This window comes from Cyrtonyx montezumae, unplaced genomic scaffold, assembly GCF_038088225.1.
Source record: "Cyrtonyx montezumae isolate F1298 unplaced genomic scaffold, pur_monq_1.0 scaffold_32, whole genome shotgun sequence".
Taxonomy (NCBI): domain Eukaryota; kingdom Metazoa; phylum Chordata; class Aves; order Galliformes; family Odontophoridae; genus Cyrtonyx; species Cyrtonyx montezumae.
In genome coordinates this window covers 957622-972276 of record NW_027072037.1, presented here as the reverse complement: position 1 = coordinate 972276, position 14655 = coordinate 957622, and the positions used below count along the sequence as shown (strand labels likewise).

Below are 14655 nucleotides of genomic sequence, written 5' to 3'. Positions count from 1 at the left end.
AGGAGAGGAGAGGAGAGGAGAGGAGAGGAGAGGAGAGGAGAGGAGAGGAGAGGAGAGGAGAGGAGAGGAGAGGAGAGGAGAGGAGAGGAGAGGAGAGGAGAGGAGAGGAGAGGAGAGGAGAGGAGAGGAGAGGAGAGGAGATTAAAACCCAATGAAAACTTAGAAGTCCAGGCATACATGGTTACTATTTTACATTAAAGATAATAAATGTCAACCGATATGTTTAAATCTCTCCTCCCAAATTCTGCTTGCCAAATGGACTGAAACTGTCATTCTGGAGAAGGACAGGAAGGTTTTTCTGGAATATTTATGTAGTCGAGATTTAAAAGAGTCCTCTAATTGTGTATTTGGACTCAAAAATTTTGGATGCTACTTAGTCGGTGACAATGACCACACCATAATCTCACTGAACTCTTGTTATGAAATTTTCAGCCATTCTGGATTCCAAAATTCTTGATGTGTACATCCTAGCAGCATAAGCTAAATTTTGCCTCTGTAGATAATCACAGTGTTTGGTGAGAGTCGTGCAATATATGCAACATGACCTCAGGAAAGAGGCAAGAACTGCTCAGATATCAGCCTTATCACCTTCACTTCCAGCTCCCTAACTCATATGCTTTCCTCCAAAGAAGTTCACTTTTGATAATGTATTTCTAATTACAGAGAGAAAATGCATTTCCACAGAGGATTTTATTTTTACTCCTCAGGGAGTCTGAGTCCTTACCTTCCCTTTTACAGATATATATGTGCAAGGGAATAATGATGAGCAAAGGACTCTCTCGAAGGCCTACATTTTCATAGCCTCACTCATTTCTGAACTGCAGTAAGACATATGAAAAAGAGATAGGAAAACATTAAATGGTTGACTTGTTTCAAATTGTTAATGAAAAAGCTATATTTTCTGCTGGGATAGGTAGGGTTAGAAACAGAAGGATTTTATTTCAGTTTGCTTTGTTTATCCTGATATCAGTAGAAAGCATAAATACATGTAAATACTCTATGACTACTACATACTGAAGAGAAAGAACAAGAGAGGAATTTCTCCTCTCATGTGAGCAGAATTCTGCCATAATTAAGGTAAAGACTTGAAAGCAAAACTGGTGGAACATAGCTTATGTTGTTCTTCATGTGCTATTCTGGATGACTCCATTATACGTTAACTTCTATTTACTTCATCTTCAAGATGACTGTGTTCCTGTATCATTCCTTTGATAACAGCCATACATATTTCACATTTCCATTTATGAAAAAATTAAATGAATATAAACACCAAATGCAGGCAGTAAGTACATAAAATAGAACTTTCTCTAGCATAATGTTATTAATATACATCACTGACACTTTGCCTTTGGTTTTTTTAACATTACTTTAAACTCCAGATTTAATTCCTTTTCTCTGATTTTTTTTGTTTTCCATAGCAACGATCACAGCTGGAAGATCACCATTTAACACTGGTCATCATCCAAAGGCCTCCAGTTGCAAGCACTACTATGTAGCAGGAGGTGACCTCAGTAGACGATGAGCTGTTCCTCGAATATAAACAGTCATCCACAAGGTGCTTTTTTGGCTTTGTTAACAGTGATAAGTGGATTCAAGAGAGAATTCCATGGTTGAATTGTTGTCTTTGTGTCCTGAAGTTAAATATCTGCAGAATTACCGATTTAACAAATAGGTTAACAGTGAGAAAAGCATATCAAAACCAATATTATTATTTCTGGTCTCGGCCTAGCCCTTTAACTCACACACACACAAAAAAGAAAAAAGAAATAAGAAAAGAGATGGTATACACAACTGAAAAAATAGAACAAATAAACTTGTGTGAAGTGTGGAAGAAACACGTGTGCCAATACAAAGATGAAAGCATTCATCAGAAGGAGATTTACGTGGGATTTAGTATTGTAAGAAGTAGATAGTGTTTTTGCAGTGGAAATTTCCAGTATTTCTGTATGTAGCATAGGATAAGTTGCTGAAAAGAGTAAAGTTGAGGCGTTCCAACCTAGGTAAAATTGGCACAGGTACTAGGTAAGGTAATTATGTAGGGTGGGGGGAGCCCGGTACAGGACAGGGCTAGTGTGTAATTTACTGAAAATATTGTCCTCTTATTGTCATAAAAGGTACAGAACATACTCAAAGAATATGGGATTGGTAACAGACATTGTATGGAAGTGTAACATAGCAACAGTGTTGGAAGATTGTGAGCCTGAGACACTCAACCAATGAGTGCCAGTAGAGGATTTATCTACGTCGGTCCCAGGGTATATAATGGAATGGATTTCACTGACAAGTTGCACAATTTATCCCTTTTCAGTATGGGGTGTGCATCCATTATTGCAACAGTGAATAAACTGCTCTTCGCAGAGATCTTTGCCTGATTAGAAATTTTTGATCTTGAGCATGTTTCTCACAGTATCAGTGTTGGAAAACTCAAGAGGCAGTGCTTTCTTCACAATGCCCTGTTCATACTCATCTGTGGTTTTTCAGAGCTCCCAGGGGTGCCCCCCAGTGCATGTACATATCCATTAATTTTATGGAAAAAAAAGTATGAAAATATGTTAAATATGATGCTCAAAAGCACCTGAGATAGAAGACAGAAAAAGAGGGACAATGGATCATCAATTCAACATAGCAAACATGAGAAATAATGTCATGTTTCTCTCAGAGACAACAGGCGAATTTTTTCTTATGGTTCAAAGGACAAAATAAACCAAACATAGAACCTCACATTCTTTTTGGGGGGTTGGTTGAACAGACAGACCTCAGCATCTCTAAGCATGTTGAGAGAGCTGGGTTTGTTCAGCTTGGTGAAGAGGTTTTACAGAGATCTCATATCACAAAGATCAACAAAACCTCTTGTATCTAATACACCTGCCTTGAGCAGCATCACTCTAATTCTTGGACACACGTAGCCTTAAGTGGATTTTTCTTTTCCAGATGGTTTTAGAGGCAGAACAGCAGAGATGGTCTCATTTCACAAAGGAAGAACTGAAGAACACGAAGCTGAAGCACTACTCAAACTAAACACTAATCTGAGGCGTAAAGAACATTTGATCCTCCAGCTCTCACATCTTAAGTTACTGTTCTAACATCAAGGATGCAATAATACCTGAATTAGCTGTGAGATCTTGTTTGAAAACAAAGCTGATGAGTTTTATGATCAGTAGCACAAGGCTTTAGTCATGGATCTTATGGATTAGCATCTCCCAGATGAAAACCTGTTCAGATACTGTGCTTTCTTTTATCAGTTAAGCTTACGCTGAAGTTCATGTTTTCTATAGGGAATTAACAAAATCTCTGTCTTTAACAAAGAATTCCCATGAAAATTTTAGATAACCCATAATTTTAGATATCCCATGTCGAATTTAGCTGAAATCACCCAACCACTCAAAAACTGAAGATAGATAAACAACCCAGTAAAATGGCAAACAAAGCACGTGCCCAGATGTGACCATGTACGTCACCATTTTACAGCCCAAACCCATTGCTACAGCTTTCCCTCCCACTGTAATTCTGCAAAATAAATGGACAAGTGAACGTCCACAGCCACAACTGGTTATAGTGAATAGGAGCATCATTATTTTTATCAAAGCCGCTAGATGGAAGACATGTAGTCAGATCCAACAATTATTTAAATTGAGCTTGCAGGTCATTTACAGAGCATATCTGCCATTAGTTCAAGCATAATAGGCAACACATGATGTGTAAAAAGGTTTTGATTTTGAATATCTACATAGCCTGTAGAGACACTAAAATGGTCCGTGGAACTGCCTAGTAATGCAGTACAAAAAAGTTGAGTTTCGTTGTATTTGTTCAGTTGTGTTCAAGAAACATTTAAATGTTGTACTACAAGACATGGTTTTCTTGGGAAATATTTGTGGTAGGTGGATGGTTGCACTGGATGATACTGGGTCTTTTCCAACCTTGGTGATTCTGTGATTGAAATCTTATAACAAAAACCAGATCAGTCAAAAGTCATCAAGGAAATATATGCTGAGGAAGTAAACACCACCTTATACCTTTGAGTTTCAGAGTGTTTCTAATCCTACCCATAGTGCATTCCACAGTATCACTTATCTGTCAAGCACCTCACAAACAGTAAAGCCAAAATAAAGGTCTGAACATCTTTAAGCCAAAATAAGTAACGTGCTTAGATGTGTCTGTTGGATAAGAAAAATAAAGTAAAAACAAAGAAAGACATAGATAACCCTGTATTTTCCCTTCCCAAATCTAGAAGTATGAATAATTCACATGACTGACAAACTTCTTCAAACAACCAGTCCACCAGACTGTATTTAGCTCAAATAAACTCTAAATAACACATTTTGGCCACAGATGCTGAGTCGGCATATAGAGAAATGTTTGCCAGAAAAGGACATTGAATAAATACGTTATCAGGAAACCCAGAAGCAGTTAAAAACAAACAAACAAACAACAAAAAAACACAGTCATTTTGTAATCTTAAATAGAATTTTCAGCAGTTTAGTGTGCATATCTAAAGTGTATCGGAGGATGGAGCTAACCGACTGCATACGAAGGCCGATTTTCTTCCATTGTTTTCAAGATAGAGCAGTATTGAATGGTATGGACTTTTTATTTTTTTCACTAGAGACACAGTGATCCATAGACTGACTTCGCCCATACAAGAAAACATCAAGTTATTGATTTAAGAAATGTATTTCAGGAAAGATAAAAAACATTTGTGATAACTTGACAAAGATGAGTCCCAAGATGCTGATAATTCAAGACAATCTACTGGGCAAGGGTGACTTGGTCATCTATTCAGCATCCACATGATATTCATAAAAAGTAGCACACTGCTTAATGGAGTTTTTAAAAGCTAAGGAAATCAAAGCCTCATCTGAGCTAATTTTTAGCTACCTTGCAGTAAGGAGAGGACTGGGATGGTTTATGATAAGTCATACCAACATCTGGAGGTGCCTGCCTCTTACAACTGATTATGGAAGCATCGTTGGTAGATACTAATAATGATAAACATCTTGAACCATAATATAGATGGCTAAATATTGTTACACAGCTCACCTCTAACAGGCACAGAATGTCCAGAGACAGTTCCTGTTAGTTAGGATAATAATATTCTCTGTTTTGGACCCGTCTGACATCATATGACACGGAATAAATAAATCACAGAGATCACCATGATTAGTGTACAAGGGGACTCATATCTCACCAATTCTCTTTTCCAATAGATTTCCATGTGGCAATAAAAGCAAATCTGACCAAAAACCCCGTTCTCCTTTCATGAGCAGGAGCAAGCCTGGAGTGTGCAATTCACTCTTTGCCCACAGAAACAAAGAGGGGTTTGTTGAGCTGGGTTCTCTGCCTCTGTGGATTGTAAGGCTAGCAACACTTGGGCTTTACCATTGGCAGTGTTTTCAACAGGCTTTGGAGAGCTTGATTAAAGAGCTGTCTCTAGTGGTTTGGAAAAGAAGCCCTGAAAGCATCCTTAAGCACTGTACATTCTGCCTTCCATCTCCTTCCTTTCCCTATGGCTATTTCAGAGGCAGCCTACGGACTGCTCATCTGGATGGCCTTGCTATGTGTAACCCTGGGGCAAGCACCAATGCTGTGTGCTTCTCTGGGAAGAATTCCTTCATCCTCAGGAAGGCCCCAGTTCTTGCCATACAATATGCATTCACTCTACAAAGCAGTGGATTCTTTACACATTGGGAAGAAAAGGTAAAAATTGCTATTTATTACATACAAAGGTGAAAGGGATGGGAGAACATATAAAAAGCCAGATCTACAGTAAAATGATTATACTGGAATGTATTTATTTAGCCGTTATTCAGTTCCTCTCTTTCTGCTTTTTGCTTCCATTTCCCCCTTCTCTGTAACACAGCTTTAGTTCTGCCTCACAACTGTCTCTTCAATATGACCCGAAGGAGAACCCTTTTAGGCTGCTGATTCTGCAAACCCAAGGAGGAAGAGGTCAGTGGCACACTTGCTAGAGACTTGAATAACAACCCTCCAGGTGCAATATATTTATAGCTAAGAAATATGAAAAATCACTGATTTAGATTTCTTTTTACAGGTTCATTTTCCGAGACATCTTTTTTATTTCCTAATTTCTTATTTCACTGCTCACCCAATACTTCTTCAAGCTTATGAATACAAAACCAGCAGGGAAAAGAATCACATTAACGTCCTTAAATCAGTGTTGTCATCATATTATTTGCCTGTCACAGAAACTATTAAAACTATCAGAAGGCAAAAAAAGTGAAAGCATTAATGTAGGCCAACCATTTTCTGCTTCATATCCTTCTGCTGTTCATTTCTCAGGCCTGGATACATTACCTGCCTAAATAAGGAATACTACCCATGGATGTGTGTGTGTGTGTGTGTGTGTGTGTGTGTGTGTGTGTGTGTGTGTGTACTATTGTGAACTGGAGGTGGGTAGAAAATTCTTTTTATTTTTACTTTTTTTCTTGCTTGTGTTTCACATTTTGTGCTAATACGCTTCATGTACTTTAAAGCATTTTAACTAAGTATGTCTTTCTTCAGCTTCTGAAATAACCCTAACAGCTGGAGTCCCTGGGGTGAGATTTCAAGTGCCAGCATATGAGACAGAGTACCAATGTAAAGCCAAGGTCCCCTACCAGCTCCGGGCATCCTTGGAGTGCCAACACACGAGGCTCTCTCAGAGAAACAAAATGATTTATAGAGCATTCAGATGCAATCACTCATCTTCTGGAAGTATTCATCCCACCTGCTGGCAGGGTAAGGACCGTCTGGAACCAGGATCCTAATTTTTGTTCCTCAAGGAAGTGCTTGAAGTCGGGCTGTTTCAAGGACATTGGCACTGTTGTGCAACACAGAACCCCTCAGATAGCTTTGGGATAGACCTTACCACAAATTCTGAGCCCTATCTTTGAAACTATCTTGCCCAGTATTGCATATCTTAAAACCTTGTTTTGTTTTGTTTTGATTTTCTTTTGGCATTTTATTCTTTTTAAACAAGTCATGGGCTCTGAAGAAGTCCCATGTTTGAAGGACATTCCCTTTGAAGGAACAAAGGGGTGGTATTCCCTAAGTAAGAGACAACTCCCATGTAACAGTGCATCATGTTAGAGGCTGCTGTATTCCTGCAGAGAACTTGATTTTTCTAATAGGACCACGATATCTTACAAATCACATGACTGACAAACTCATGAAATGCTGGCTCCTTAAGTCTTACATGGAAAAAACAGGATGTCTAAAGGGCAGAGCCCAACACGACCATACATATTTCTGTCCCCAGTGAGAAGGGAACTTCTCATTTAGGTTACAAATATTCAAAAAACATAGAAGAAGAAGAGATGGTCCTATTTCAGAGTACACAAGCACTGTGAACAATTGCCACAGGTAAGGACTAACATAGCAAGTTCTCTTCACTGTAGAATATAAGCCTTTAAAAAGCTGAGATATAAGATCACAGTAAACAACTAGTTTCTCTCCTCATCTCTTAATGAACGGGGGCTTGAAAACAATCAGTTTAGGTTCTGGTTCTCTGATCCATGAGATGCTGCCTACATATCCAGATCTGTATTTATACACCTCACCCTCAAAATGAGATTGAATTTCAGTGCTTGTATACAAGGGGCATCACTTACATCTTTCTTTTTTTATCTCTCCCTTTTTATTTAGTCTTTAAAAAGACTTGTCTAAAAAGACTTTTCTGAAAAAAAAGAATATGTTCACCAGCGAATGAAACACCGCAAGAAGCATCTTTTCATTTGAAACCTTGAGCTTAGCAAAATTAAAGACGCATCCACAAGAATTTCCAAGTATTAGTTGAAGAAATGCAACTGATTGAATTATTTCAGACAGTTGGAACACCTGCATTGCAGTTACATTTAAAATTCAGTTCATACACTAAGCCAACTTTGTGAGTCATGATTTTCATTGTTTCTCAAGTACATTTGGAGCCAGACAAAGGAACCTTGGTTTAGGATCCTCTCTTTGCTAATTTTATGATGATTTTTGTTAATATTTCCAGTTAAAAACAAAACAAACAGAAAAAAAACCCCACAAAAAACACGACAACGATAAAAAGACAGAACAAATAAACAGAAACAAAAAACGTGCCTACTGCTATCACAAATAAATGGAATGAGAAATAAAGTGGGACTGAACGGGGATCTACAAGAATGAAGGGGACAGACTGATATTACCATGGAAAATGGTTTCAAGCTAAAAGAGGAGAGATTTAGTCTGGATATAAGGAAGAAGTTGTCTAAAATAAGGGTGGTGAGGCCCTGCACAGGCTGTTTAGAGAGGTGGTGGTATCCTGTCCCTGGAGACACCCACAGTCAGGGGATGGGACTAGGAGCACCTGATGGAGCCATGGGTGTCCCTGTGCATGGGAGTTGGACCCTGAGAGGTCCCTTCCAACTCAAAAGTTTCTATGATTTCACCAATTCAGAATGAAAAAAAAAGCAAAAAATGGACGTACAAACGAGATGTTCAAACAAAACACAGAAAATGTTATAGCTGCAGTGCAATTCTGCACTGAAAATAAGCCGTCTAGCTAACAACAACAAAAGGACTGAAAACATCTAAAATAGCAACACAGACTTTTAGATAGGAAAACACTTCAAATGGGAAAATAAATAGACTTCAGGAATTCCTCTCAAGGACTTTTCTGTACAGGCATAACAGTTCCCCCACTTTCAGATCTTACCTTAAGTCCCAGGCAGTTAATGGGATAGTGGAATACCGTTATGGTAAGCAAATACAAAACAGCCTATTAACCACACAAGAAATCTAATCGCCCTAGTTTCTGACAACTAGAATTGCCCATGTCTAAACATGGCCACATCTACATTTTTATTCATACAGTATATTCTTGGGATTTGGTCTCAGCCTAGAACTGGGGGCACCTAGAATGTTCCATCAATGCACTTTTTGTCTTTTGACCATTTTGTGATTGCAGACCTTAGTTTGGGTGGACAGTCGACTGCAGAAACCAAAACCTGCACATCCAAGCCACTGCACAGATTCAGGAGCACCTGGGGATGGAAACATGCCACAAAACAGGGAAATAACCCACAGCCAAAAACAACAGCTCTCCTCAGAAGTAAAGGGAGATTTCTTGAACAGTGCCAGGTGTGGTTACAGAAAAACAAGGCAAATGAAGACTTCTCAAGGAATCCTTTGGAGGATGAGATGACAGTGCAGTTGACTCTAACTTTTTAAAATGTCACTCTCACTCATTTTGTAGAAAATCTCTATTTCTAATTGATAGAATAGCATCAGGACATCAGCCCAGCATATCAGAGATGGTTCAAAGAGAAAACAAGACAGAGAGAAAACGCTACCCCATGTGTTATAAAAATTGTCAGCAAGGGAAGAACCTTACATAACATTGTGCCACTCCTGAGCTCTTGTCCTTGAAAATAAACTTTAGAGGAATCAATATTGCACGCAAATTGTGACACAACATCTGTCATGGAAATAAGTCCCTTCACTGATCAAAGAAGTGTGTATGTTCCTACACAAGTTCATTTTAGAATCACTAATTTTACTACCTGGCTTCTTATAGGAGATTATGAGAAAGTCTTGCAGACATAAGAAAGCTCATTACCATTGAAGAAACCTCACGTACAAAACTGTACTTATTCTTACTAACTCTGGTTTGCTTCACAGAATTTCATTAAGGAGCTATTCTGTCCAAAAGCTGGAGCAGGTCGCTAATTATCCAGCTCAGCGATCACAGTTATGTCCTGAAATGCTAAGAATTGGAAACTCGTAGTCCTTTTACATTTGCCAGGAAGGTCATCTATCTTCTAAAAGCTCAAGAAATACATTCAGTCGCATTTCTTTTCTTTAATTAAAAATAGTTCTCTTCTAAGTCAGAAGATACCTTTTGTCTGTCTCAAGCTGGACACCAACAATCTTGAAGTGTTGAAGATTATTGGCCATTAAAAAAATCCTTTTGCCTTTCAGCTCACATGATCACATAAATAAGTTTGTTCCAGCCTGAAAAAATGTGCTTTCTTCCCCAGAAATACAACAGCTCTACCAATCTGCTCTCCAATTTCACCTAACACAGAATGCATCTCACTGACACTTATTGTTGAGTCGACACTGAGGTTGTCCTAGGCTTAGCAGTAAGGTGGGAACTCCTAAGAGACTACTGCAAATAATGCTCTCTACCTGCCTGAGAAAGTTAAGTAATAGAATAGTCAACATATGAGGGAAAAAAAATCACAGATCAGATATTTATAAAGTGAGGTGTTAAATTATTTAGATGAACACTCTCATTCTAAATAATTTATTTGAATAACGCTACATTTCAGATTTGTAGTCAATTAAAGTGGTCTCTAAATAAGACCCAAAGGGAAAGAATGCACATTCACGTGTGAAAAAATCAAGAGGAGTGCTATATGCTGACTCTTTCACATTGCAAAAGTTACACAGTCAATATGCACAAGCCAGGAACTGTAAAAACTTTTAAAACATACTCTGGTCATATCACAGCCATATTATGTGATTCTTACCAAAAATAAAACCAAGATTTATTTCAATAATGCTCTAAAATACCATGCTTGGATATCAAAGAATATTAGGAATTTGCAAAGAATTTGTATGGCAGTTACAGAAACCTATTAAAAAGAATCAGATAGAGCATTTAAATACCAGTGCTGTTTCTCACAGTATTCCTTTGTGAAATGCTTTCTGAGATGTAATGAAAAGTACAGTGATGATCAATGATCCAGCTAAGACCTGAGCTGAAATGCAAGATGGGTTTATTATAGAGGTTGTATAGCACTGCCTACGGTTGCGAAGTGAAAAAAACAAAAACAAAAACATGCTTTATTCCACCGTTCTTACAGCTTTTTTAGGAGGTTAAGATAGAGCCACAATGCAGGTGGGGACAATGAGCAAGCATAACTAATATGGTCAACCAACCAACCTCCTGATATGAGTTAGGACTGAGCGATTCACAGGATAGCACATTATTTGCAAACTAAAGATTCATGACACAAATAAATCTCTGTCCTGTTCATAAAAAGCCCAACGTCTTCATCAAAGTGACTCACGATTTGGAGTGCCCATATCTTTAAGGCCCACCCGCATATTTTATGGACACTGACCATCTGAAAATGGAGGCAACCATAAGTATTGGTTGATACCTTAAGGTTTAGGCTTCCCAGTCCAACTGCATCTACTAAGGAAGTTAGGGAATGCTTAATAGAATCTACAGAACCATACAGAGACAAAACCAGAGCTAGTGCCAATAGCAAAGCCTTCGCTGTTAGCAAGTGCTACCCTTGAGAACACTATTTAAATAATGGCAGCGTAAATAAGGACATCTATCCTTACCATGGGAAGCAATATGAGAGCAAAGAAGCAGGTCTTCCAACTGATGGCCATCTTCACCTCCTGATTTTGATCTTTAGTTAAGTTTAGCTTTTTTAACACAGTTAATTAGGGCTGAAGCACACGCTCTCCGAAGATCTTCACATCAAGGCTCAAATCTCTGCAGTGAAAGAGAAAAATAATGATCAATATGACAAACACTGAATAATATGAGAATAAAACAGAAAGAAAACAGGCCACAATACTTGAACTCAGTTACATATATTAGAGGTCAATCATAATTGTCTGGTTATAGATTGTCTAGGATACTAAATTTGAAGCCAAAGAACATGGCTGTATATCAGCAGCTTACATCACAGTAAGTACTGGAAGAGATTCTTTAACAGCAGCTTTATTGTACCTAAAGGGAAAGAATAATGGAACATTTTGAACCAGTCAAAGGGTTTGTATGCTTCATTTCTGCAGTCGTGATTCCATCTTCTAGATTTCAGTAATGGCTCAAAATCATGACTGAGGGTTTCTTAAGAGGCTGCAAAACTTGGTGTTTTCTTCTGAATGATTACTCGTCCAGATAACAAAATCCATGGCTGGAGCTGTTAAGAACCTGAGAGCTTTTTGAACACTCAGTAATAGAAATGGGAAGGAATGAACTGAGCTCTCAGTTTTAGAGGTCTCAACTTGATGTCCTATCTACCATCATGTTTTAAAATGCATTTGTCCATCACCTGAGATGCATCTCCTTCAGTATGTCTCTACCTTCTAGACCTCATTCCTCCAAGATCAACTCATTCCTTAGTGTATGGAAGACACAATTAGACACAATCTCTTCTCTTAGGAAGGTATGGAAGTTTAGCCCTTGGGCACCAGCTGTGCCACAGCAGTTTGTCTGAGCCAGAGAACTATTCTTATCTATTTTCTGTACATCTGTAAATGAAAACTATGAATAAAGAGGTGCTTTTAAAATTCTTATTGTATGATGCACATTTTCTGTACGCCACCACTTATCACCCGTGCAGGCAGAAACATGACTGTCACATCTTAATAAGAGAAATGTTTATAGAGGTAAGTAAATGTTTGAGAATGGAAAAAAAAAGAAAAGAAAAAAGTCATGGGTACAGAACATGTAAATAATTACAGAAATTAAAAAAAAATTAAAAAATCAGAATGTGGAAAAAGAGAAAAGGCTGAAAATAAAACAGACTGAAGAAACAAAGTAAATAAAGGAGTGCCAAAGGCAAATCACACAATCACTGAGCTGTAGGTGTTGGAAGGGACCTCTGGAAATCCTTGAGTCCAACTCTCCTGCCAAAGCAGCTCCCAGCCCAGGTTGTCCAGGTGGGTCTTGAACATCTTCAGAGAAGGAGACCCCACCACCTCTGTGTGCAGCTCCGGTGCTCCATCACTGCACTGGGAAGAAGTTCCCACACACATTTGTGCAGAACTTCCTATGCTTCAGTTTTTAGCCATTTCTCCTCATCCTATCACCACACACTGCTGAGAAGAGTCCGGCCTCGTCCCTTTGCCTCTCATTCCTTAAATATTTATAGATGTGAATCAGATGCTCTCTGAGTCTTCTTTTCTCAAGGCTGAACAGCCCCAGCTCTCTCAGCCTTTCCTCATAAGGGAGCTGTTCCATACGCTTTATCATCTTTGTAGTCCTCTGGTGGACTCTTTCCAGGAGATCCCTGTCTTTTTTGTACCATGAGCCCAGAACTGGACACAATACTCCAGGTGAAGCCTCACCAGGGCAGGGTAAAGTGGGGAGGATCACCTCCCTCGACCTGCTGGCCACACTCTTTTTAATGCACTCCAGGATCCCATTGTCATTCTCGGCCACCAGGGCACAGTGCTCATGGCCAACCTGTCATCCACCAGGACACTCAGGTCCCCCTCCTCAGAGCTCCTCTCCAGCAGCTCATCCCCAACCTGTACCGGTGCATGCGGTTATTCCTCCCTAGGTGCAAGACTCTACACTTGCTCTGTTAAACCTCATCTGGTTCCTTTCTGCCCAACTCTCCATCCTGTCCAGGTCTCGTTGAATGGCAGCACAGCCTTCCAGCATGTCAGCCATTCCTCCCAGCTTTGTATCATCAGCAAACTTGCTGGGGGTGGACTCTATCCCCTCATCAATGTCACTGATGAAGATGTTGAACAGGACTGTACCCAGCACTGAACCACGAGGAACACGGCTAAGTACAGGCCTCAAATGTGAAAGAACTTTTGCAGTCAGTGGGTACTCCATTCTTATATTAATTGCAACGTACAGCCAAGGCATCAGCATTAAGGAAGTATAGTCTTTCAATTAAAGAACAGAACAGAAAATTAAGCTCTTTAGATTTTTTGTCTTCTCTATCCAAACTCTGACTAAATGGAGAACAATGGTTCATAAAATTCTCTCTGATCTGCCTTCTTCCATCCTCACTCGATCAGTCACTCTTGGTTTGCTCTGGTACTGAATTTAATTACTTAACTACATTTCTGATAGTTTATCAAATAATGAAGGACTGAAAAGATCTCGGCTGAGGAGGAGAATACATCCATGATGACATTCAGTAGTGAAAAGACAGGAAAAGAAAGTCACTGCATTAACAGAAGGAATAGAAAACCAGGCAGATGCATTAGCAGACATTTGGATTTGAAACTATTTCTTGATAATTTGCACTTCTGTGCACAGGCAGGCCAGAGAGGTGTGGAGTTTGAGTTTTCTCCTCGGATTCTGCCACGGTAATGCGTCAAAAACAAGACTCAATGCAACAGAAGAGTGAGAGATGGTTGACTAAATGGATGGAAGGATAACCTGTGGTAAAGAGGTAACCTTTAGAATACACTCATACCAGTGGTTGAAGATCCAACATTACTTTAACCTCACATTTGCTAGGTTTGAAGAGTGGAAAGAGGGTGTCTTCTATTTTCTGTTAGTTTCTAAGATAATTCTAAAGATGTGAGAACATCTGCTAACGATTTTGCTGTGTTTCTTTGACATTTTGCAGGGAAAAAGAATCAGTTTCTTTTTTTTTTTTTGCCTTCAAGGTAGTCATGGAAACCCACATCAAGAACTGGACTGAATTCTCTGTCATCCACAGAAGCCCAAGCATTTTTTAGGTAATGCCAACCACCACATCTATGAACCTGTTTTCCAGACCTGCAGAGAAATCTGTATATAGCATGTAGCAGCTCCTGTTGTGCATGCCACACATAGGTGCAGAATCAACTCATTAGCAGCAGAATGCTTATTAACTCACAAATAAGTACATTCGGCCAATTATTACAAGAAAAACCTTTTAGAAGTAGGGACAATGTCTATGAAGCAGTTTCATTTCCATTCTGGACTGCGAG

General features: G+C 39.0%; 1 protein-coding gene across 4 annotated transcripts in view; it reads right to left on the bottom strand.

The window, feature by feature from the left end:
• ADCYAP1R1 (ADCYAP receptor type I) overlaps positions 1 to 14655 on the bottom strand; it is a 130762-nt gene that overhangs the window by 86259 nt on the left and 29848 nt on the right. For all 4 annotated transcript variants that reach the window (XM_065744807.1, XM_065744808.1, XM_065744809.1 and 1 more), the window contains exon 2: positions 11323 to 11479. In XM_065744807.1, the coding sequence (XP_065600879.1) occupies positions 11323 to 11373 (51 nt within the window). In that variant the 5' untranslated portion in view covers positions 11374 to 11479. The remainder of the gene's footprint in view (positions 1 to 11322; positions 11480 to 14655) is intronic.